Source organism: Narcine bancroftii, chromosome 14, assembly GCF_036971445.1.
Source record: "Narcine bancroftii isolate sNarBan1 chromosome 14, sNarBan1.hap1, whole genome shotgun sequence".
NCBI lineage: Eukaryota > Metazoa > Chordata > Chondrichthyes > Torpediniformes > Narcinidae > Narcine > Narcine bancroftii.
Genome location: NC_091482.1, coordinates 7,852,890 through 7,875,291, shown reverse-complemented (window position 1 = coordinate 7,875,291; position 22,402 = coordinate 7,852,890). Strand labels below are relative to the sequence as shown.

At 41.2% G+C, this 22,402-nt stretch overlaps 3 protein-coding genes across 11 annotated transcripts in view; 1 reads left to right on the top strand and 2 right to left on the bottom strand.

Moving 5' to 3' along the window:
- Nucleotides 1-22,402, top strand: part of LOC138749437 (neurofibromin) — a 277,305-nt gene that overhangs the window by 166,876 nt on the left and 88,027 nt on the right. The gene's annotated exons all lie outside the window — the stretch shown is intronic.
- Nucleotides 2,500-10,779, bottom strand: LOC138749438 (protein EVI2B-like). Its single transcript, XM_069910759.1, has 2 exons — nt 10,565-10,779; nt 2,500-5,613 (listed from the first exon to the last, which is right to left on the bottom strand). The coding sequence occupies exon 2, from the start codon at nt 5,550-5,552 to the stop codon at nt 4,548-4,550; it is 1,005 nt and encodes a 334-aa protein (XP_069766860.1). The 5' UTR covers nt 5,553-5,613; nt 10,565-10,779; the 3' UTR covers nt 2,500-4,547.
- LOC138750034 (uncharacterized) lies at nt 11,887-21,310 on the bottom strand. Its single transcript, XM_069912192.1, has 2 exons — nt 21,167-21,310; nt 11,887-18,119 (listed from the first exon to the last, which is right to left on the bottom strand). The coding sequence occupies exon 2, from the start codon at nt 18,100-18,102 to the stop codon at nt 17,269-17,271; it is 834 nt and encodes a 277-aa protein (XP_069768293.1). The 5' UTR covers nt 18,103-18,119; nt 21,167-21,310; the 3' UTR covers nt 11,887-17,268.

Genomic DNA, 22,402 nt, shown 5'->3' with positions numbered 1-22,402 from the left:
TTGACACCCTTGCTCTAGCGTATGCACTCTCTGCTTTTCCGTCGCTTTCCTTTCACTGAGCCAAAATCAATTCTCACCTTTCTTCTTATACAATTAACACCCTTTGTTGGTCTGGACTCTTCACCCTGCCAGTCTTCAGTCTTTTATTCTGACACTTTCATTTTCTTTGCTTATACCTTGAAGGGCAGAGGCCTAAAGCGTCAATAATATACCTTTACCTCCTGTGGACACTGTTCCTCCAGCATTTCTTGTGTTTTTATTTCCATTTGAGAGGTTCACTATTCTCCGGAGAAAGTGCAATCTCCTGAGATGGATATTTCAAACTTGGACGGCACGGTTGGCATAGCGGTTAGCGCAATGCTATCACAGCGCCAGTGGTCGAGACGAGTTCGAATCCCGTGCTGTCTGTAAGGAGTTTGTAAGCTTCCCTGCGTCTGCGAGAGTTTTTCCTCGGGGCTCCAGTTCCTTCTACTGTTCGAAATCTACTGGGGGTGTAGGTTAATTGGGTGTAAATTAGGCAGCACGGACTTGTGGGCTGAAATGGCTCGTATGTCTAAATTTTAAAAATTAAAAAAGATCCACTTTAATTGCCTATCCTTTGCAAAAGATGGGAACCTTGTCCTGTTTACTTTTAAGTGGATTTCAGCTGGTTTCTGTGATGCTTTTGCTATAAACCTGCCCTGGAAGGTCACCCTGTCTTAAGGTTTGGCTTGAACCCATCATCAGGTGACTTGAAGAGAGTAGCAATACAAAGCCAAGTAGATGTCCAGTAGATGAATGTGGAAGCTGGTGTTATTACATATTATTCCTTTGGGACCTGCAATTAATAGTTTGCAATTATCTTCAGGTAACTGATGAAATATTTTCAGTAGTACAGGTTGAATATCCTGTATTGGAAGTACCAAAAATTGAAAAGATCCAAAAACCGTATATTTTTTAAAGCACCGACGTGATATCACAAGCTAAAAAAAATTCACTAGCTGACATGTCCACGTGGGGCTCTGATGCTCTTTTGGCGCCAGTTTGGTAACAAAAGAGCTCTGGTACAAAACAAAATCTTTGCCTCTGGCCGGACGGAGCTGGGTCCAAGTCTTCAGCATCGGCTCCATTCTTAACATCAGTTGCTCTCTGCAGCAGGGTCCTTGGGCTTCTGAGCGGAGAGGGGCCTGTAGTCGGGTACCAGCAGCAGTGGTGGGGAGGTGTCGGGGACCGGCAGTGGGAAAGGCAAAAACCATTGTTAATGAGGCAGATGACACTGGGGGAAACATTTGAAAAAGCCATCAAGGAGAATTTCTAGTGTTTGGTGCTGCACTTATCTTCTTTTGTAAGCAGAGATTTTTTTTTATTGATAAATAACCATATAACCGTTTACAGCACGGAAACAGGCCATGTTGGCCCTTCAAGTCCGTACCGGTTCACTTGAACAACTCCACTAGCTCCTCCGCAAACTCGTAAACATTATTTCCTGATCTATGGTCCGCGGACAAACTTTCATCTCCATAATTAAAGTCCGAGCATGTGTAAAGGTAAAGGTTAATTTTTTTCACATAATGCCACATTTAGAATGTTACATACATGAAATTCTTTAACTTTTGTCTACTGTAAGGCCACTTTGTCTAGTGCCCTTCACAATGTTGCCTGTTTGGACTCTTGAGTAAGTTGCTTCATGAAGTGGCCATGAATTCACCCAATTACAAATACAGCAGACCGTTCCATATTTAAAATAAAAACAAATCAAAATGAAAGGGCAGTCTTCATATGTACCAAGTAGAAGGGTTGTTGAAAATCCATACAGAGGAGATTCATCAGGAGTAATTCCAAGAGAAAAAGGCTTAACCTTTATTGGCTGGATTTTGGAAATACAATTCCAGCAACTGCTGAAGCATTAAAGATTTTGCATCAAACAATTCTGTTGTATCTTGCTCGCGACCCTTTTTGCTTGGAGTTACGGCTCTCTTTGTTTCACAAATGGAGCCTGGAAATTGTGAATTGTGCGGATCAACCAGGGTCTCATTGAATGGTGGAGGAGGGCCTTCTCGTGTCTAGTGTATCCTTATGACTCATCTGCATCCCTAGAAGCTTTCCCCTTTTTAGTAACTTGTTCCCAGAGCATTTTATAATTTCATGTTTTAAGACCCTATTGCCTCATTAAATGGAATTGTAGATGAACCAGTGGTTCGTCGCTCCCTTGGTCCATTTTGAGATTTGTGTTGAATTTGATTGCGTGTTTTAACTGCATGGAATCGTTGAGTGTGGATGTTTAAACTAGTGGATAGCCATTTAGAATATTAGTGAAATACGAAAGACTAAGGTGGTGTGAAACGCTGGAGGAATTCGGCCGGCCTTGCAGTGTCCATAGGAGATAAAGATATCTTGCCGATGTTCAGAATTTTTTCTCCATGCTGTGTTGCCCTGACTCTTCCCTTATGTAGAAAATTGCCGAGTTTTTAACCTGAATTGCTATCATGTGTGTGAGACCAGTATTAATGAAAACTCAAGTTGTCTCTCCTGTTGCCTTTATTGCATTTTTTATAATACAGTAAAATGTTAAAATTAGTCATTAAAATCAACATTCACATTGTTAAAAATATTTACAAATACAGCATGCTACTAAAATGCTAAGCAGGTTTCTCTCCACTGTTCCATTTACTCGTATCACATTTGAACTCCTTGCCTATAATTTTTAAAAGGTTAAATGGTGACCGAAATTTACACTACGACTGAAAGGAATTGTTTCCTAAATGAAAAGAGGAAATTGGTTGTGATTTTTTTACCATGTTATATTGATGATTCAAATCTTTTCCCTTGGTAAGGTGAGATGGGGCCGTGGGGAAGTAATGAATCTAATATCCACACCTGTTCTGTGCTTTGATTCCAAAAAACCCACTGACTCCATTTTGCCCCAGGAAATGTACAGGGTCCTATTCTATGCACAGAGATTTTGTTGCAGTGCCGGTAAGCTTGCGCTCAATTTTTTTCACCTGGCGTATCCGACTGGAATCAGTGGAACTGGAGCATATGTTCCTGCATTCGTGGAAAATTTGACTGAAACTTATCTCACATTGCTTCTTTTACAACATGCTAGCAAAGACCACATCTAGTTAAATGGATTTATCCTAAATTATAGAAGTTTAAATGAAAGAGCTTGAAGTCAGGTTTAAGTAGTAACTAATATTATTATTTAATTTATACCTCTCCCCAAAAGTTTGTCGTGTTCATAATTAGCACCCTACGTGATCAGGGATGAAACTGACCAGAAATTAAGGTTTTTTTTTTACACCCTTATAATTCTCAGTCTTCCATTGTTGCCATCATTAAAGTTTAGAATCTCAAGAACATGTGCAAAGCTTTTAGCTGAAGTCAAATTAGTCTCCAGTTGGACATAACTAGATGCAGGGAAGAAATAAAAATCCAAGCATTGGTTAAAAGTGGTTTTAGCAGATATGTGAAAACACACTGAATGTAATCGATGTGACTGCAGGACAAATTAAAATTGATTTTATAACTTTGATTACTTCGAATGAAGAAATAAAACATTTTAGTGGGGAAAAGTGGGTAACACAGAAGGGAGAAATGAGAGGTTGCTGATGAGGAAATCTGAAGGAACAAACAATCTTGGGGAAAATCGGAGGCTCCAGCAGCATTGGTGCCTTAAAAAGATATTGTTGACTTTTAGGGACAGTATCCCTCTTCAAGACTGAGAGTGCCAGAAAGGAGATGCCTGGTATGACATGAGAAGAATTATACTGGGGAGAGTAGGGATTGGTAAACCAGGGAGGGGTGAAGATGCCGGAGAAAAAGGACATGATGCGCAAAGACAAAAGGCAACAGTAAAATGAAATAGTAAAACCCAAGTTCAGTACAACAGGGAGATGCAGAAGCTCGAAGGAATCAAGCTTAAAATGAGACTCTAAAAGTACTCTCATTGAATCAATGAGTTTGCAATTAATTTTTTAAAGTTCATCTTGGAAAATTAATCACATAATACACATAATATATTTAATGAATGAACCCGGCTCATCACAACAATTTTGTCTTCCACCTTAAATAACAACTTGGGAATGCTGAATTGTAAACACCGCTTAATGTGGTGAACAGGTAGTTTATTCATTAGCAAATACAGCATGCTTCATTAATCAAAACGAGCAGTTTTAAAGAAAAATAAAAATGCCATTTGTGTTGCTTGTGCACTACTGTAGCCAGGTCAATGCGGCGGGGGGGGGGGGGGGGGGGTGGGGGAAACATGCCAAGATTCTTTACTACAAACAAGTTGCCCTTTGATGTTGAGGTCAGAATGGGACAAAACTGAAAGAATGGACAGGATCTGTCCATCTATCCTTTTAATTTAAAAATTTCTTGTGGCTGACTTGCAATGCCGAGGGAATAATGTGTTTGTAAACTTGCTTTTAATTTATTGAATAATGGGTAATTTTAAAATATGGTGTGCATCTTCTGGCCAGCTTGTATGCATTGCTTCAGAAGAATGTGGATCTTGTCTGCCTCTGTGACCCCTTGTTTTTTGAACTCATGGGATCTGAAACAAAACATCAGAGAGGCGGGGGCAAGTCAGAATCATTCACCAGATCCAGGATGTCTATCGGTGGAAGGGGAAGGACATCATTGTTTGTATCTGCATCAGGAACCCCTTGTGATGACCTTGAAGCTTCTGCATCTGCTGCAGGCAATGGGGTTTGTTGGTCATCTTCCTTCGTTGTGGCAGGTTCCTCAAGTTGAGCGAGTTCTTGACCTTGCGTTTTAGTTGAAGTGAGCAGTTCACTTGCTTCTTCATCAACTCCTTTGACTTCATCAGACAGTATATTTTCTTCCATCTCGTTTGAAGCCAAGTTGTTGATTCCTTCAAGGTCCTGCACTTCCATGTTGTTCTGATCCAGTAAGGAATTGCGTTTTGACTTTCTCGACAGGAAGGTGGTGAGTGAGGGTCGTTTTGTTGGAGAAGCTCTAAGATCACAGCCTTCACTTTCATGTTCTGGGTCATCACCAGTGGGATCCGGGCAAGTTCCTGCCCATGAGAAGTCCTGCATGGTATGAGCTCTTGACCATCTTCTCCCCAAGAGAATGCCAATTGTGCTGATCACCAAAAGCACCAGTAGCCCGCCAATGATATAAGCAATGATCATGCTCACATTAACATTGTCAGCAAGGTATTTGTCGGTTGGCTTGCTCGTGGTTGACCTCTGTGTCACTGGTCGCATTGTATTAAACTTGGTGGTTTGATTCATTGATGTGATGGGCGAAGTTGGCTGAGGGGTGAAATTTGAAATGGATGGTTCCAATGAAACATTCATTGTAGTTTGTGAAGTGATCGAAGATGTGTTCATCGAATTGGAAGTGGAATTGGGAAGATTATTCACCAGGCTGATTGTGTTCATTGCGTTCATGGTTGGAGACGTTTGGGTGCTTAACTCTTGAAGTGTTGGTGATGCAGTCATATTTGTTCTAATTAATGTCTTTGTTGACCCATGGTCTCTCGAGACGACACCACTCAGGCCAGTTGCTAGTAATGCCAGTGTAGTCAACTGGATCACTTCCATTGTAGTTTTTTAAGGCACACAATTTCAAAGCCTATAGCAACTGGACTGAGGACTTTAATACCTGCAAGAATTAAGAAAAGTTTTACATTATATTTTTATGCAATTGTAACAAAAATAAATATCTTAACCATAGTTTAAGAGCAGCAAGGTTAGTGTAATGGTTCTGACAATGCCGATCACCAGGGTTTGAACTTGCCACTGTCTGTGTGGTCCCCCCGTCCCCTCCCGAGTACTCAGGTTTCCTTCCACATCCTCAAGACGCACAGTTAATAGTTGATTGGTCGTGTGAGCGTATTTGGGTGGCACAGGCTCATGGGCCAGAAGGGCTTGTCATCATGCAGTCTCTAAATTTTTAAAAAAATATTTGTTTGGGTAGAAAGCTGGATTGAACATTTCGGTGAATGCATTCCTTTACATTCATCTAGTTTAATTGTGACTTTGTTGACTTACAATAGTGACCTTTGAAATGCCCAAAACCATTGACTAAAGCAAAGTTCCATGGTGATCTGTGGGCCTTTACTCACATTATATGCAGCAGGTCAGGACCATCCCTTCTCTCCTCTCTCCTATCAGAGAGCTACCCTCTTCCCCTATCATTTCTCAGCTTTGTTTTCTCCTCTACCCTCCCATCTCTATCTACCTATGACCCCTGCCTGTTGGCCTGCACTCCTCCCCCTGCCCCTTTCTCCTTTTCTATACTCCCACCTTTTTATTCAGTCAACTGCTGCTTTTGCTCATACGTTGATGATGAGCCAAGACCCAAAACGTTGGTTAGCCTTTACTTCCTCTGGATACAGTGTGAGCTGCTGAGTTTCTCCAGCATGTTTAGGTGTTACTCTCAGCCCCAGCATCTGTCGACCTTCTTGCTTAACCTTAATGCACAAAAGTGCTGAAGGATCTCAGCACGTCCCGCAGTCTCTGCAGCGGGCAAAGATACATAACCAACGTTAGACGCCTGAGTCCTTTGTCAAGGTATGAGCAAAAAAAGCTGTCAGCCGCCTGAATAAAAAGATGGGGTGGGGTGGAGAAAAGAAGGGGCAGGTGGAGGAAAACAGACCAACAGCCAAGAGGCCAGAGTTGGACATGGATAGGAGGGCAGGAGAGAAGAGCTGATCAGGAGAGGGAGGTAGCTCGGTGAGTGCAGAGCTGGAGGAAAGGAGACAGTGAGAGTGAGAACTGCTCAGTTTCTCCAGAACTTTTGAGGATCAACTTGTTTCACTTCTTCTTTCACCTCATTTTTCTGCATGGTATTCCATTTGCCATTGCCTTCCCTGATCACACACCTTGTCCAGATACCCGTGCAACTTCCTTATAATCCTATGTTGTGAATACTTCCTTGGGATCTCAATTTACCGTTTCATTACTGAAAAGGATGCTGAGCAACTAAGACCTATTACAGGACCTATTGTTTCCGCTACCCAAAATGGATCGCAATGATCACTCGCTGCTTAACTCTAAAATGATTTTGAATGAAGATCTGAATTTAATATTGTATATTCAGCCATTAGTAATAGAGTCCAGCTCACAGCACTCATATTTTCCCACCATTTTGCAGGCAGTGTGCCCAATTATACCCCTGGTTTGAGGGAAACTTTCTTTGCAATTACTTTCAGGCAATGGCCGTAATCTAGCGGTGCATTTTTGAATCCGTGACGCTGTCTGTTGTGTGGCTTGCAGAATGGATGGTAGCCAAAATTGGGAGGGCTGCATCTGTATTATGCCATAGTGTAAGCACACCTCTAACTGGATGCTGTCCACAATTCAGTGCCAGTGCAATGTTACAAGACGGCAAATGTGATTTCAATAACATTGTAAATCTATGCTCATTATTATACACTCCACCTTGCACAAATTTGTTCAAATACTTCTAACCAATAGTGGTAGAACTTTTGTTCATCAATTTTTTTTTCATGCTTGACTGACTGCAAACATTTTTGTGTTTATCTGCTGTAATTACCAAGTTATTTTACAGGAATAATCCCTGTCGTGAGAGTCCTATCTAAAATATAATGAATTGATAATTGCTCCACCATTTGCAGAAGGAAGTTGATGTTCTTCCAATAGGAAGACGTGTTTTAAGACTTTTTTGTGTTCTGCGTATTACTTGACCAGTTCCTGACCTCTGTGTGTTTGTGTGTGTGCGTGTGTGTGTGCGTGTGCGTGTGTGTGGTGGGTGGAAATAATGGCTGAAGTGATGTTCGCTGGCAAAACGTTATGAACTCTTATCTTCTCATTGGAGCTTCATCTCGGGTGATTCCTTTCTTTCTAAAGTGTGATGATAAGCTGCAGTTCAGTTTTGATGGCTGATTTTATATTTTATATTGAATGCCCCAGTTTTGTTTTGAATGTTCATAATTTTTCAGTTGTTATTTGTAGCAAGTTGAATGTGATTGGGCACCTGCCTAGTTTAAACTGATGCAGTTGCATATTTGACTCCAAAAATTGTGTGGCTGAGGAGAACCTGCTCATTTCCTTTGTCTCCTTCCATGGACTAAAATTGGAAAGGAAGGTGCAGAACAGCTTCCACAAAATGGCTGACCTGAACGTTACTTCCCTAAACTGTTGCTGCCCTGCTCAAGAAGGACGGTTGCAAGGTTCATTTGTGTGTCATTGTTGTGTTGCACAGCTTTGTTAACTTTCCTAGTTCATGACTGGCAGTTTCCCCGGCTCAGAAAATCTAAGCAAAAAGCTCACGATAAAATTAGATGAGATGATTGTCAGAGTTTGGGGGGGGTGGGGGGCGGGGTGGTGGATGAAATTAAATCTCTCCCTCACCATTGGCATTAACTTCCATTGCCACGTTTGGAAAGCTAAATTGGCAGTAGCAAAGGGTGATTTATATAGTGTGCTTCACTATCTCAGGAGATTACAAAGCACTTTCCACAATTCATTCATTACTTTTTGAAGTCATTGTTTTATTACAAAAAATACCTCAAGGAGCCACAAACATGAGATAATGGCTTGCTAATAGTACCATGGGACCCTTTCCATCCATTGAAGAGGAAGACATGATTTTTCACCTTGATAAAAGGATCAGACCTGAAGCGTTGGTTATGTGTCTTTGCAATATAAAGAATGCTGTGTAGCTTGCAGACTTTCTCCAACATCTGTGGATTTTTTTTATTTAACAGCATGACTTTTCTTTCACCTTTAATAATGAAATTCTCCATCAGTGCTTTACTACAATAATAGAGCACAATTTAATGACTGAGATGGAAGTGTAACCAGTGAATCTCAGCTGGTAGAGTAAACCAGCATTAGTTTATGTCTAAATTAAGGAGGGAAGTGGAGGTGATGCCGGAGCTGCTATAACGGCAGCGCTGCCACTGGTTTTGGCCCATGGAGAGTAGGAAGCGGAGACGCAATGCTCGCATGGGGTCCGGCTGCCGTCAGCTGTCCGTACGTTCTTTAAACAGCCTGTTGATGGAGGTGATGGTGGTTTTATTTAAAAATTCTGCCACTGGGAGATAGGCGCCCAAAATGGCAATGCCTATGATTAGCCGCAGCCACGAGGGGTCGCAAACTGCGGGGAAGCAGAGGACTGGTGCAGAGAGCAGAATGTTGTCCGTTTGAGAAGAAGTGGAGGAGACGACCCACAGGATGATGACCACAGCAGCAGGCCAGTGAGGGGTTCTGCAGCTGGAAAACAAGCTGTTGGCGACTTGAGGTGAGGGATCCATTCAGGTTGCGAGGTCCTGGCAACTACAGTTGAGGGATTCACACAGGGTGGCAGATTGCTGGAGACTGGCCTGAGGCTGGCTGAAGGGATTCCAGGCATTGGAACTGGGATGCGAGAGGGTGCCAAGGGCAGTGAAGGTTTTCTAATTGTGTCGCAAGTTCAGATCTGGAGCTTGGGTTGTCAACTTCAGTTCTGAGTCACGCTCTCGTTCACATGCCTGTACGTGGCCTTTCACACTACCCCAACCTGACCACCCACAGATTGGAGGAACAACACCTCATTTTTCGTCTGGGCACCCTCCAACCCCAATGCATGAACATTGAGTTCACTGCATTCCACTTATCAGCTTGCTTTTTTCCCCCCTCCCTACCCTTTAACTAGTTCCTACCACCTTTCTCTCTCCACCTCACCTAGATTCCTACCCCCCTCCACCTATCATCTCTCACCTTCACCCCCTCTTCCCCCTTTTGTTTGAACATCTCTCATGTTCCCTCACACCTTAATGAAGGGCTCCAGCCTGAAATGTTTGTGATGTATCTTTACCTTTGCTACATAAAAGCACTGTTTGACCTGCTGAGTTTCTCCAGCATTTGTGTTTTTTTCACAACCACAGTGTCAACAGAATCCTGTGTTTTACCTCTGTAAAATATTTGATTAACAAGCAGTGCCATTTTTAAAACAAAAAATGTGACTGCCCAGATACTCTCATTGTTGATGGCTACAGCTTGACTCAAGTGGGCACCATGCTAGACTGCACAGCTCCCACTATTCTTGTAAGAAAAATAGATTAATTATGCTGTGCGTTGGAGAGATATGAATGAATGGCATTATGTAAGTTAGTTATAACCGCATTTACATCTAAATGATACAATAATTATTTTCAACACACAATAAAAGTGTTAATTTATATCAAGAGCTAACTTTGGATCTGCCGTGCATTCAGAATAGTTTTCCTTGCAGAAACAGCCAGAGGTTGTGTGTAAAGATTGATATCATCAATTGGCTTTGATACAGAATTGATGTTATTTTGATTTAGGATAACAAACTGCCACTGTGTTCCCTAGCCCCAAACAAACTCAAGTAATTAGAGTGATGTTCTGAACGGACATCCAATGCGGGATTGTTGTTTTGTCAAGCATCATTTGCTTCTCTTGTACACCTCTGTCCTTCAGTTATCTCCACTCATTTGTGTCTGCCCCCTTCACTTGTACAGCCCACTCAACTGATGCATCTGTTCACTCTGCATTCTTGCTAGTTGCAAATTAACAAAACTATTTTTCTCCACTCTTTAGGAGTTAATCATCATATTTGTCAAAGTAAGCCGTACACTTACCACTGATGGTGCTTGCCTTGGACTTGGACTTGGACTGAAGGGCGTGTCACTGCACTTGCTGTGCATTATACATTGATAGCTAGACTCCTGTAAGATTAATCGCTTTGCATTTATTGTCACTCCAAGTAATGAAGTTAATACATAAAACTAATCAAGTTAATCTGGTCTGCTGTCACTTGTAATTTGAAGTTTTATTAAAAGGGAAGTAAGAGCATCGTGAATTCTCCGGATGTGAAGAAATTAGTAGCTCTGTTGGTAATGCAAATAAAGTCTGGTTTGAAACAAAAAGTTAAAGTTTCAAAATTGAAGGCCACATTTGCAATGCATTTCCCCCTTCCAGAACTGCAAATTTGGAACATTTTAATTTGCTCACCAAGTGAACTAACATTAAACAAGTATATTCTGTACTCAACCTGGCTGGTGCAACTCTTCTGTGAAATATTATGTCTGACCCTCTTCCCTGGTTGCTATGTGATAGCAGTGCAATCCATTTGTAAGTTCAGCTTTGAATAAAAGTTGTAGCCCATATATGTGAAAGGCAAGATTAATTTTTATGGAGTTTAATTTCAAGGCTTCCTACAAACCTCATTTGAATTTCTTTTGCCATGTCACATTCTTGGGTAAACTTCTGGAATAGGATAGCCACGACCTCTTTCAACAATGAAGTACTGGGGAGGAAACCGTGAGCTGTAGGGTGGTATTTTTCATTCTCTTCCTCTACACCTTACTGACCATACAGTTCACAGTGTGAACCTCATGAAAGAACTTGGGAGTTCAATTTTTTTCCAGGTTTCAGGGGAAATCAATCTTTCTGTTCGGTCGTCTGTCCCCCTTTTGTCTTCTCTATACCGTTCTCTTCAACAGTGCCTGGCTGATTTGGTGTTTTATCCAGGTCAGAATGATCTGCTTAACCTTTTGGATTCCATGTCCTGGTTTTCAGGGACGACCAACAAGCGCATACTCTGTTTCCCCAATTTTAAAGCAAGTATGTAATTTGCAAGAAAAAAAAATTATTATTTTAACGGCAGTATTGTGAAAACACACACACACACACACACACACACACACACACACACACACACATACACACACACACACACTCTCACACTCTCACACTCTGCTGGTCAGCTCACAACTTGGTAAAGGACCATTAAGGTACTTGATGTGGAACTGAAACGGAAATCTTCTTTCAGTAATTGCCTCATGTGTGTAAAGCCCCCATGAGTTTCCTTCTGTTTTTTACAAGATTGGAAACCACTATATTCACTGGTCTTCAGAAATAGCACAAAACAAACTCCATTTAAGACAAAATACGGAATGGGTAAAACAAAATAGTTTAATCATATTCTTTCACATTTAGTTGAAATACCATAGTACAGTCCATTTTTAAATCCCCATTATCCAGAATTCGGGCAACCATCCAAAAAAAATCACGGAAAACAAATCGGTTTTAAAAAAAAGGTTTAAAAATGACACCCCCTGGTGGTCAGTTCACCAATCCCTCAACATGCAATCTCAAGCAACCGGCAAATTCACTTATTTGGCATCCTCCAATCCCCTTTGGTGCTGGTTATCGGGGGATTTTATTATGTTTCTCTATTTTGACCACATCTTTATTATCACATTAATAAACAGTTCTTCTCCTGACCATGGGTGTCATTGGAGATGTCTTTTTGAGTGCAGCCATTATTCTTTAATCACACTACAGCCAGCTGGGCACTGTCTTGCTGCTTCCATTTTCTGAGACTGTGATCTCATGCTGGTCTGCTTCCTGCCTGCAGTTGTGCTTATATAACAAAGTATTCATTGCTGTGGATGTCGCTTCAGAACAATTCCTGATTTAGAAATCTGTGATCAGTCATTGCTGGAGATTCGCTCCTCTGCCTAAGTCATAATTAACAAGTTTGTTTATATTTGGCATTCTCCGACTTTGCTGACCCTTTGTGTGGCGACCTCTGGTTATCTTTTAAGGCTATGCACACTGTCCATTATTCAGTGATGGTTGTTTTCACGCTCTCTGTTTATCATGGTAAATAAAATCAGACCCACCATGCCAAAATGTGAACATAGCAGGTCCTTCAGGGTCGACTTTTTCCTTGAAAGGTGGATCACTGTGCTTGGAGAACAGTTATGTAAGTAATCTTGAAGCAAAATTTAAAAAAAACTCCAGATGCTGGGTCTAAAATAAAAGCAGGAAATTAAGGTGGTCCTTACCAGGTCAGGCAACATCTATGGGAAGAAAAATGTGGTTATTTTTCTGTCGGTTTTAACAAAACAAACTCTTTCCCTCTCCACAGATGCTCCCTGACCTGCTGAGTAATGTTTTCTTTTTTTATATCATTATTTTGTCTTCGGCGGTTCCTTGGGTCAAGGATCACCCCTGCCACTATAGTGTGCTCCAAGCTGGCAGAGATTCAGTGCCAGCTGTAGATACTAACAAGGGCATTGGAAGGATTGCTTGGCCGAATGGGTGGGTACAAATATAGCAAGAGAAGTAGTGTTATTTTAATTGGCCTATTCTATCTTTCTGACAAAAGGACCTTTAAACTTTCCATGCTAAATTTGCATTTTGAATGACCACAGGCCATGGATTCTGATGAATCAGGAAGAACAGCACTTATTTTTGGGCAAAGCTTTGAGAATTGCCTGCAAGGCATTACCTCAAACTTTCTGGTAGTTTCATGACAAGAGGAAACCTGTGTGTCTCTTTAGGGAGTATGGTATTGATCAAACACATTGGAGCTACCGTATATGCTCAAGGGCTTGTTGATACTGTGTAATAGCCTGCCTCTCTAAACTCCTAACGACCTGACTGCCTGCCCATCTGAGCTCCCGACGCCCCAACTGTGGATCATCATCCACCAGGGTTCTTGATGCCCCAGCCACAGACTCTCTCCTAGCCCATCCGAGCTCCTGATGACGCGGATTGACCACCCCGGTCCTGGTTGTCTGAGCTTTTGACACAGGTTCAAGTCAAAAGTATGATCTGTGTGTAAAAGTCAACCTCCAAATTTGACGTGAAAAATTGATGCAAAAAACTATTAATTCACGAGTATATATAGTAGTTGTGTGGTTAGAATTTGATTGCTGTGGATACTGGTTTGCTTGCATGTAGATTTGAAGGATTGAATGGCGGCAACAGGCAACAATTGACATTTTTATTTGAATATCATTGTACACTGAGAAACAAATCAATGACTTGAAGCTCAGCCTCTGAATACGTGCATATACAAGGATCACCTGCACATTGCATCTCAGTAACTAAGGTTGGAGAACCTTTGTTCCTTGAATGAAAGTGACAGAGGTGCAACAGTTTTAATAAATGACCGTAGAGCAAAAGATTTGGAAAGAGGTGACACAATTCAAAATGATTTGTGAAAATTGTTAGGAGCTTTGTTTTCAGTCAATTTATCCATAAACCTGAATCATGAGGTGTGGCCATGTCACCAAACTGCTGGTTATCAAAATGCAAGCAGATGATCTTGCAACATTTGTGCACTAAGTAAAAATAGTTTTCAGGTTTAGCACATCAATCTGATGTCATGAAACCATTTCCTTTTTAGTTTGCCTTTTCAAATCAAACACATCAGGTTGATTTTGATCGGAGGCTTGTTATTGGAAATTTAAAACCCCAGGCTTTCGTAACCTCACCCATTTAGTTTTGAGTGAGTTTGAGAGAAGCAGCAATGAATCTTGTAGGTTTATGAGCTTTCCTGTGCAAGAACCTTTTGTCATCCTCCAGGATGGAATTAGCGAAAGATATGTTAAATGGTTTTGATAAGGTAAACTCTTTGTCCATTTGTCACGGTGCTCGAGTTGGTTATCTTTGCGATTACATTAGCTCCATTGTTGGAATATTAATATTGCCATCATATTCTCATCATCCCTTGTCATCTTTTGAGCAGAAATTTGAATAAATACTGTAAATTTGCAGCAGTTCTACGAGGTTTTATAAAAGATCTTTTTAATGAAACACAGTTAATGTGCAATAACACCTTCAAAGTCCAAAATGAATAAGTATTATAAGATTAGGACCTAAAATCAAAGTTGAATAAGTTCCTTTACTCAAAGTAATGATTAGCCTATCATTGCATTTGTTGGTTTGAAATCAGCTACCATATATGCTGGCGTATAAGTTGACTCTTGCAGAAAAAGGTTGTGCAAACTAGGGCTTTTTTCTCTGGAGTGTAGAAGATTGAGGGGGGGACTTGATAGAGGTGTTTAAGATTTTAAAAGGGACAGACAGAGTAAATGTGGATAGACTTTTTCAATTAAGAGTGGGGGAGATTCAAACTAGAGGGCATGGTTTAAGAATGAAGGGGGAAAATTATAAGGGGAACATGAGGGGAAATTTCTTTACGCAAAGGGTGGTAGGAATGTGGAATGAGCTTCCGGCAGATGGGGTTGAGGCGGGATCATTGGTTACATTTAAGGATGGACTGGATAGTTACATGGAGAGGAGAGGACTGGAGGGGTATGGACCGAGTGCTGGTCAGTGGGACTAGGAGGGTGGGAATTTGTTACAGCATGGACTAGTAGGGCCAAACTGGCCTGTTCTGTGCTGTAAGTGGTTATATGGTTAAAACGACCCCAGAATTTCCACTTACAATGTAGGTTTTGAGCCATACTCACTGTACTCAGGACATCTAAAATCCGGAAAGTTCCAAAAACCGGCATTTTCTTCCTGGTGCTGGTACAGTGGAGGGAGAGAGACAGACAGAGAGCAGCGCGACTAGGTTGGGGGTGGGGGGAGACGGCTGCGCGACTCGGGTAGGTGAGGGCGAGAGAGATGGCAGTGCGATTCGGGTAGGTGAGGGGGAAGAGAGATGGCAACGCGATTCGGGGGGGGAGAGACAGCAGCGCGACTCAGGTGGGCGGGGGAGAGGCGGCAGCGCAACTCGGCTGGGCGAGGGGGAGGAGAGGGAGACGGCAGCGCGTCTCAGGTGGGCGGGGAGAGAGAGATGGCAGGACGATTGGAAGGGGGTGGATACGGCAGCACAATTCGGGTGGGCTTAAATTTGGGGCAACTGGCTTTTGTTCTGAAATCTGGATAAATCCGAAATTCGGAACACGCTGTCCCCCAAGGGTTCCAGATAAAGGATTGTGTACCTGTATAAGACTCCCCAAGTCTGGCACTTACCACTAACCAGTGGAATGATGCTGTCATAATATTTTAAAAGCAAATTACCCAGTAAAGGTTTATATTTTATTCGCATATTTTAAAGTAAACCACTGTTAGCTCCTTGAACAGGCCGTTTAAAACTTATATAGAGCCGATGGCAGGTTGACTGAGTGGATGGACCCCACGAGGGAACTTTGCTGTCAAGGTTCGCATTTTAGACTTGGTGTATAAGACGACTTTTGCTTTTGGGGTGACATTTTTAAGTTTCATGTCTCGTCTTATACACTGGCATATTTTTTCCTCTTGAGATACTGACACTTGTAACACTTCTTTCAGCAATTCATTTTGTAATTTTTAAGGCTTTTTTTTAAAAAAAGAAGTGTCTCTTTTTGGGTCTTTTATGATCCTGTGTTCATTTGTCATGGATATTAAACAGTGCATTTCCTGAAATTCACAAAAGGAAGTCAAAGTTATAAAAACTCCTTTTAAAGATAAAGAGATACAGGGCCATTTTTAAAATTGAACAGTTCAAGGAGACTAATTGAAAAGTACATTGCAGAAGTGGATTTTTGAAAATCACAAAAGTTTTGATTTGGTAAAATTCAAAATAATTGCTTCTGTTACCCATGACTAGTAGAGAACTCAAAATGAGACAAAGTTCAACGGGGATTATCAGTGCCTATGGGGAGGGAAAACGTTCATACATCAGGTAATTCTGTCTTCAATAAATATGTGGATCATTCAAGCAAACAAAAAGATTGATTTTATTCTCCATTATCTTAACCTTATGGAATTTGGAATTTTCATTTGAGGTAAATCCAAGAATTTCAGATACCTTTCAGTCCTTCCAGCATTTTCTGGTTTTGATAAGAGAAATTCAGGGTCTTAGAAACCTTTCTATGACGGTGCTGTTTAAAGCAATGCTGAAGAGGATTAAATTCATGATTTTGCTTGAAATATCTGGCTATCAAACTGAAGTTGGACATATAAGTCATCCTGATGACCAGTTATTTGGGTTTGAAATGTTCATGTGCAGTCAAGTCCAATTTCAGCTCTTTTGCTCTGCCTCACCCATTTCCTGAAATTTAAACAACTGAACTCACGATTCCAAATGAAATACAAACCACGTCGAGAACAAGCCACAATGGCACCATTTGTGCAGCTTTCATGGAGCATGAAAGGTGTGGAAGATCTAATGACCACCCATGCTGAAACTAAACATTCCAATGAAGGCTCTCCGACGCGAAGCATCAGCTGTTTCTTGATCCACTGTTCATTTCACTTTGATCCCTACTGATCTTCTCGTGTTATTCAACATGATTACAACTTCGTCACGTTAATTAAATCAATTTTAACTATCCTTTCCACTTGCATTCTTGTAGCTGCAGATTGAGTCACTTAGGATAGATGTGGAATTACTGATATAATTAACCTGATATCCTTTGGAAGTAGTTTATTCCTGAGGATTTGAATAAGTGGTTCATGAAATCTATACTATGAATTTATTGGATTTGTATCTCATTCGAATGAGCAATTCTGTGGCAAATTAGTTCATAATATATGCAGATCAAAGATAGGTTTGCTAGTTTTTCCCACCAGCCCCTTCAGTGCTCTTTGCCAGCTTGGCTTCATCCTCCTCTTTCAGAGGTTTGACTTCTTCAAGTGTGACATTAGTTTCTCCTGCCTCCCCTGCAACTTGTGCAAAACCATTTGACCAGAGGCTGGCAGTTTTAATGAAGTCAGAATTACTTCTTGCTGACCGTTTTTTCAGTTTGGCCTTGAGAGTTGATAACTGATAAGCAAGGGCAATTGTTGATACCAACAAAATTGTGCAGAGGATAATTAATATACCAATTATGATTAACAAGATGTAAGGATAATTGTAACTTTTATGTTTCCTTGGTTCTTGAAAATGAGTAGCATATGGTTTCTGAGTGTTACCAAGTACTTCTGGATCATTGAGAACGTTGTCTTGATTACCAAGAAATTCAGAATTGTTGGTAACATACTCCTCTTCAGTGGTGCCAAGTAGTTCAGGGCCTTTGTTAATGTATTCTTCCTCGGTGGTGCCAAGTCGTTCAGGGTCTTCGGTAAAGTATTCTTCCTCAGTGGTGCCAAGTCGTTTGGGGTCTTCGGTAAAGTATTCTTCCTCAGTGGTGCCAAGTAGTTCGGGGTCTTCGGTAAAGTATTCTTCCTCGGTGGTGCCAAGTAGTTCGGGGTCTTCGGTAAAGTATTCTTCCTCGGTGGTGCCAAGAAGTTCGGGGCCGTTGGTAACGTTGCCTTGCTCAGTGGTGTTAAATACTTTGAGCACATCTGAAATATTGTTCACTGAACCCACAAATGCAATGTTCACCTTGAATAGAGTCAGAGCCAAAATTCCAACAGGTCCAAAGAAAGCTTTCAAGTGTCCACCCATTGTTGCTGGGACTTTACCTGTAAATGGATACAAAAGAAATTATGATTTGTAACTGACTATTTTAATCTGAAGAATTAGAAAGATGCAGCAAAGAGACAATTAATCCTTAACCCTAATAAATGGACAGTGAAGAAAATGATCTGAGAGATTACAATGGGATCTGGATCAAGTGGGAAAGTGGCTGCATGAGAAGTGTTGGATTTGGTAAATTACACGGGCTAGGTTCATACAGTAAATGGCAGAACCATTGAAAAGAGAGACATGGGTTGACAAATGCACTGTTCCCTCAGGGGCAAAAGTGGTGGGATGGTGGGGAAGTTGATTGACAGGGATATTGACTACAGAAGTTGACATGTTGTATCATTTCAAGATGTTGGTGAGACCACAAGTAGTGTAAAATATGAAAGTCTGCAGACACACTGATTGAACTACATGCTTGAGAAACTCAGCAGGTCAAAAAGCTTGATGAAGGGCTCAAGCCCAAAATGGTGGTTCTGTATCTTCACCTTTGCTATATAAAGGACACTCCTTGTCCTGCTGAGTTTCTCCAGCATTGCATTTTCACTTGGAGTGGTGTGTGCAGTTGTGATTGTGCAGCTGTAGGAGAGATATTAAGCTGGCAAGATTGCAGGGAGGAGGGCACAAGATCATTATCAGGACTGGAGGGCAAACAGAGCCTTTATAAACTAAGACTTCCTCCCTGGAAGTCCTTCAGGGTGAATTTGGAGAGGATATAAAATCATAATGGCAATCCGTTAGGTAAATAGTCATCACCTTTTTCCCAGGGAGGAGAAATCTAAAACTGGAGAGCATGGATGAGAGGAGAGAGATTTTAAAGGGAACAGAAGAGCACCTTTTCAACAGAGAGTGGTGGGTATGTGAAAAAAACTATCAGTGGAAGTGTAGAAGTAAAATACAAAGGTCTGCAGACACCATGGTCGGAATAAAAACAATGCTGGAGAAACTCAGCAGGTCAAACAGTGGACTTGAGAAAGATTCATAACCAATGTTTTGGGCTTGAGCCCTTCATCAGGGAAGTGGCGGAGACTGGGGGGTGGGGGGGGGAGGGGGTGGTTCAATGACAAAGCTTAAAAGACATTTAGAGAGGTGGATGGACAGGAAAGATTTAATCACATATGGGTCAAGGAATGTCTAGCTTCCGTAGGCAACTTATTCAGCAAAGACGTTGGGTCGAAGGGCTAGTTTTATGCCGTAGAATTGACCGTAGGACCGTTTTTTCTCCGTCTCTTTCAAGCGCTCCATCTCCCTAGTCTTCAGCCCCTCATGCAATGTTCAGAAGTGCATTTTCTAACTTTGCAAAGGTGTCTTCCATTGTTCCGACCCTGACCTCATTCCTTGCAACATTCTTGCAGAATAAATTCGGAAACTCTACCCTGTCATTGGTTGTTCTACTTGCATTTATTCTGCTTTGTTATTTCCATGCCACCCCCCGAAGATGTCAAACCATGGTTGGACGACTCATCCAATCGGTTATTTGTGTGTGACCAACATGCTTGGAGCTAGGATGGCACACTGTAATTTTAATTAAAACTTTTTATATTTTAATATAATTTTAAAACACAACTCACTGCAGCAGGTGTTTTTTATTTAAATTAAGTTTTTAAAATTTAGACATACAACATGGTAACAGGCCCTTTTGGCCCACAAAATGTTACTTGTTTCACAGCTTGAAGCACCCCAATTCAAGCCAGACTTTGCATGTACTCCCAGACATGACATAGGTTACTGTTGGGTGCTCTGGTTTCCTGCCCCATCTCAAAGAAGGTCTGGAAGGTTGAGTGGCTCTTGTAAATTACCCCTTGATGTGTGCGTCGTGAGACAATCAAAGGGAAATTGATGAGCATGTGAGAGAGGATAAATTGCAAGGACGTCGGAGGAGGAATTGACTGATGGGATTATTTAGTTGAGAGCTAAAATGAAGGGGCAGCTTCCCACCTGAATAACAGAATGCAGATGATTGTTCATCAGTAATAATTATTGCAAAAGATTTCAAGATGTTCTGTAGTTCAGTGTAATGCTGGGGTGGTATTGTGAAAGTTGTTCTCAGGGCATATTTAGCGCTATCTGTCTTAGAGCACTGACTGCAGAGTACAAACAATGAAAATCTTCAGATTATACATGACGTTTAACAGCGAGAGGATACCATCACCCCAAAAAAGATTCAATATGACCCGCAAATTTAAAATGGATAATCCAATTGTTACCATTGAAAGCTCTACATTGAACACAAATTAAATTTGCATTTACAATTTAATGCAAGTAGAAATTAAATTTATAAGTTGAAGTTTTATAATTAAGTGTAATTTCTTTATTTAGAAGACACATACACCAACTTGTTTGGGCAGAATACAAGGAATGAAAATGTGGATCCCTGTACTACATCGTCTTGCGAATATCGTGACAAGCCACAAGGCCGTTGAAAATCTAACCAGTTTAGTTCTGTACTCAATTGCAGCACATGATTTCATTCTGAAGTCTTCCACTCATGGAGACTTTAAACTTTACTAGCAGGAAATATAAGATGAGGGAAGATGAGCTGCCCCTCACCGTGGAGTGAAAGATTGAAGGGATAGTTGCAAGAGGGGGTGGGGGGTTGACATTCAAGATGAGCATCTTTGGAATATTTGAAGATGTAAAAACAGAACAGGTAAGCAGGTTTTTGAGAGGCAGAGAAACCAAATAAGGTTGTTCAATTAAAAATTCCCTTCAAATGAGGAAAAAAATGCACCAGTTGATTAGTTGTATTTCCATATTTCTGCTTCCATTGTGAAGCTGAAGCCTTTCTACTTAGCTCTCCCAAAACCACACTATAACCAGACTGAGCTGCCCCAAAATATTATTTGCTCATCCCCGCAAAGCAGGAACAGAAAAAATGTTCCAATTCTACAAAATGCAAATTTGTCGAAAAATACCAAAACCTTCGGGGACTGGGGGGGTGGGGGAAATAAAGATCGATCCTGTTCTCTGCTCATTCAAAAGGTTTAGTTGTAAAATTGAATATGTCAAATGTTCTTAAACACCAAGAAATACAACTGTATCCTACCTTCACCCGAGGCGTTCCGTGTCAGTTTGGTGCAGTCCAAAGCATGGAGGTTTTGCCTTATTTCAAGATCGTGATTTAATTTCTGTCACTGCAGTTTAAATACTAAATATCTTTCTCTGAAAACATTCCAAGAGCACATTCAATATTCATGACGTTGACTGACCACAAAGATAAGTCTATTTCCTCATCAGGAAATGAGATCTTTCTAAATAGAGCTTCTTGACATTTTAAAAAATGGCCTCAAAAGCATTCTTCAAAGAAGAATTTGTTTTTGATTGGGGGAGTGAGGGAAAGGTAGAGCAACAGGTGGATATAAAGCATAAAATTAAATATGAAAGAAGGATGAGTCACAATTTTAATGTTAAGCCTTCACTGGAGGTTTGGCAAGATAACAGAAACCCTGGCAAATTTTCTACAGATGTGTGGTGGAGAGTGTGCTTTCTGGGTGCATCATGGTCTGGTATGGGGTCACCCATACCACTGAGTGCAAAGCCCTGAAAAAGGGAGTGGACACAGCCCAGGGCATTATGGGTAAGCCACTATCGAGAACATCTACTGTCGGAGAGCAGCAGCAATCATCAAGGATCCACACTACCCAGCACACAATCAGTTCTTGCTGCTACCATCAGGAAAGAGGTGTTGGTGCCACAAGACTCGCACCACCCTGTTCAGGAACAGCTGCTCCCCCTCCACCATCAGACTCCTCAACGACAAACTCAATCAGGGACACATTTAAGGACTCTTAACTTTGCATTTCATTGATTTTTTTTCCTCTCTCTGTCAGTTTGTTTACATTTCTTTATTTGTTTGCATATGTATGTTGAATCAGTTTTGTACTACCAATATGTGGTAATTCTGCCTGGATCGCAGGAAAAAGAATCTCAGGGTTGTATGTGATGTATATGTACCCTGACAATAAATCCAAAATCTGAGTGGATGGAAAAAAAAATGTGGGAATGGAAGGCAAAAGGTGAAAAAAATAATTGAGGCTTGCCCTTGATGGCCATTTACTAGTTTAAGCCAAGAAGCAAAGTGTATGAAATAAATTCATTCCAGATGTAAAAATTGACATGGTTTCATTGACAATACATTATCAGTGCTGGAGGAACTCAGCAGATCACATAGCATCAGTGGAAAACAATAGGCAGTCAACATTTCAGGCCTGAGCCCTTCTCCAGGAATGCCAAACATTGGGCAAAGTCCTGAACAAGAAGGTGGGTGGGGGAGGGGGAAGCA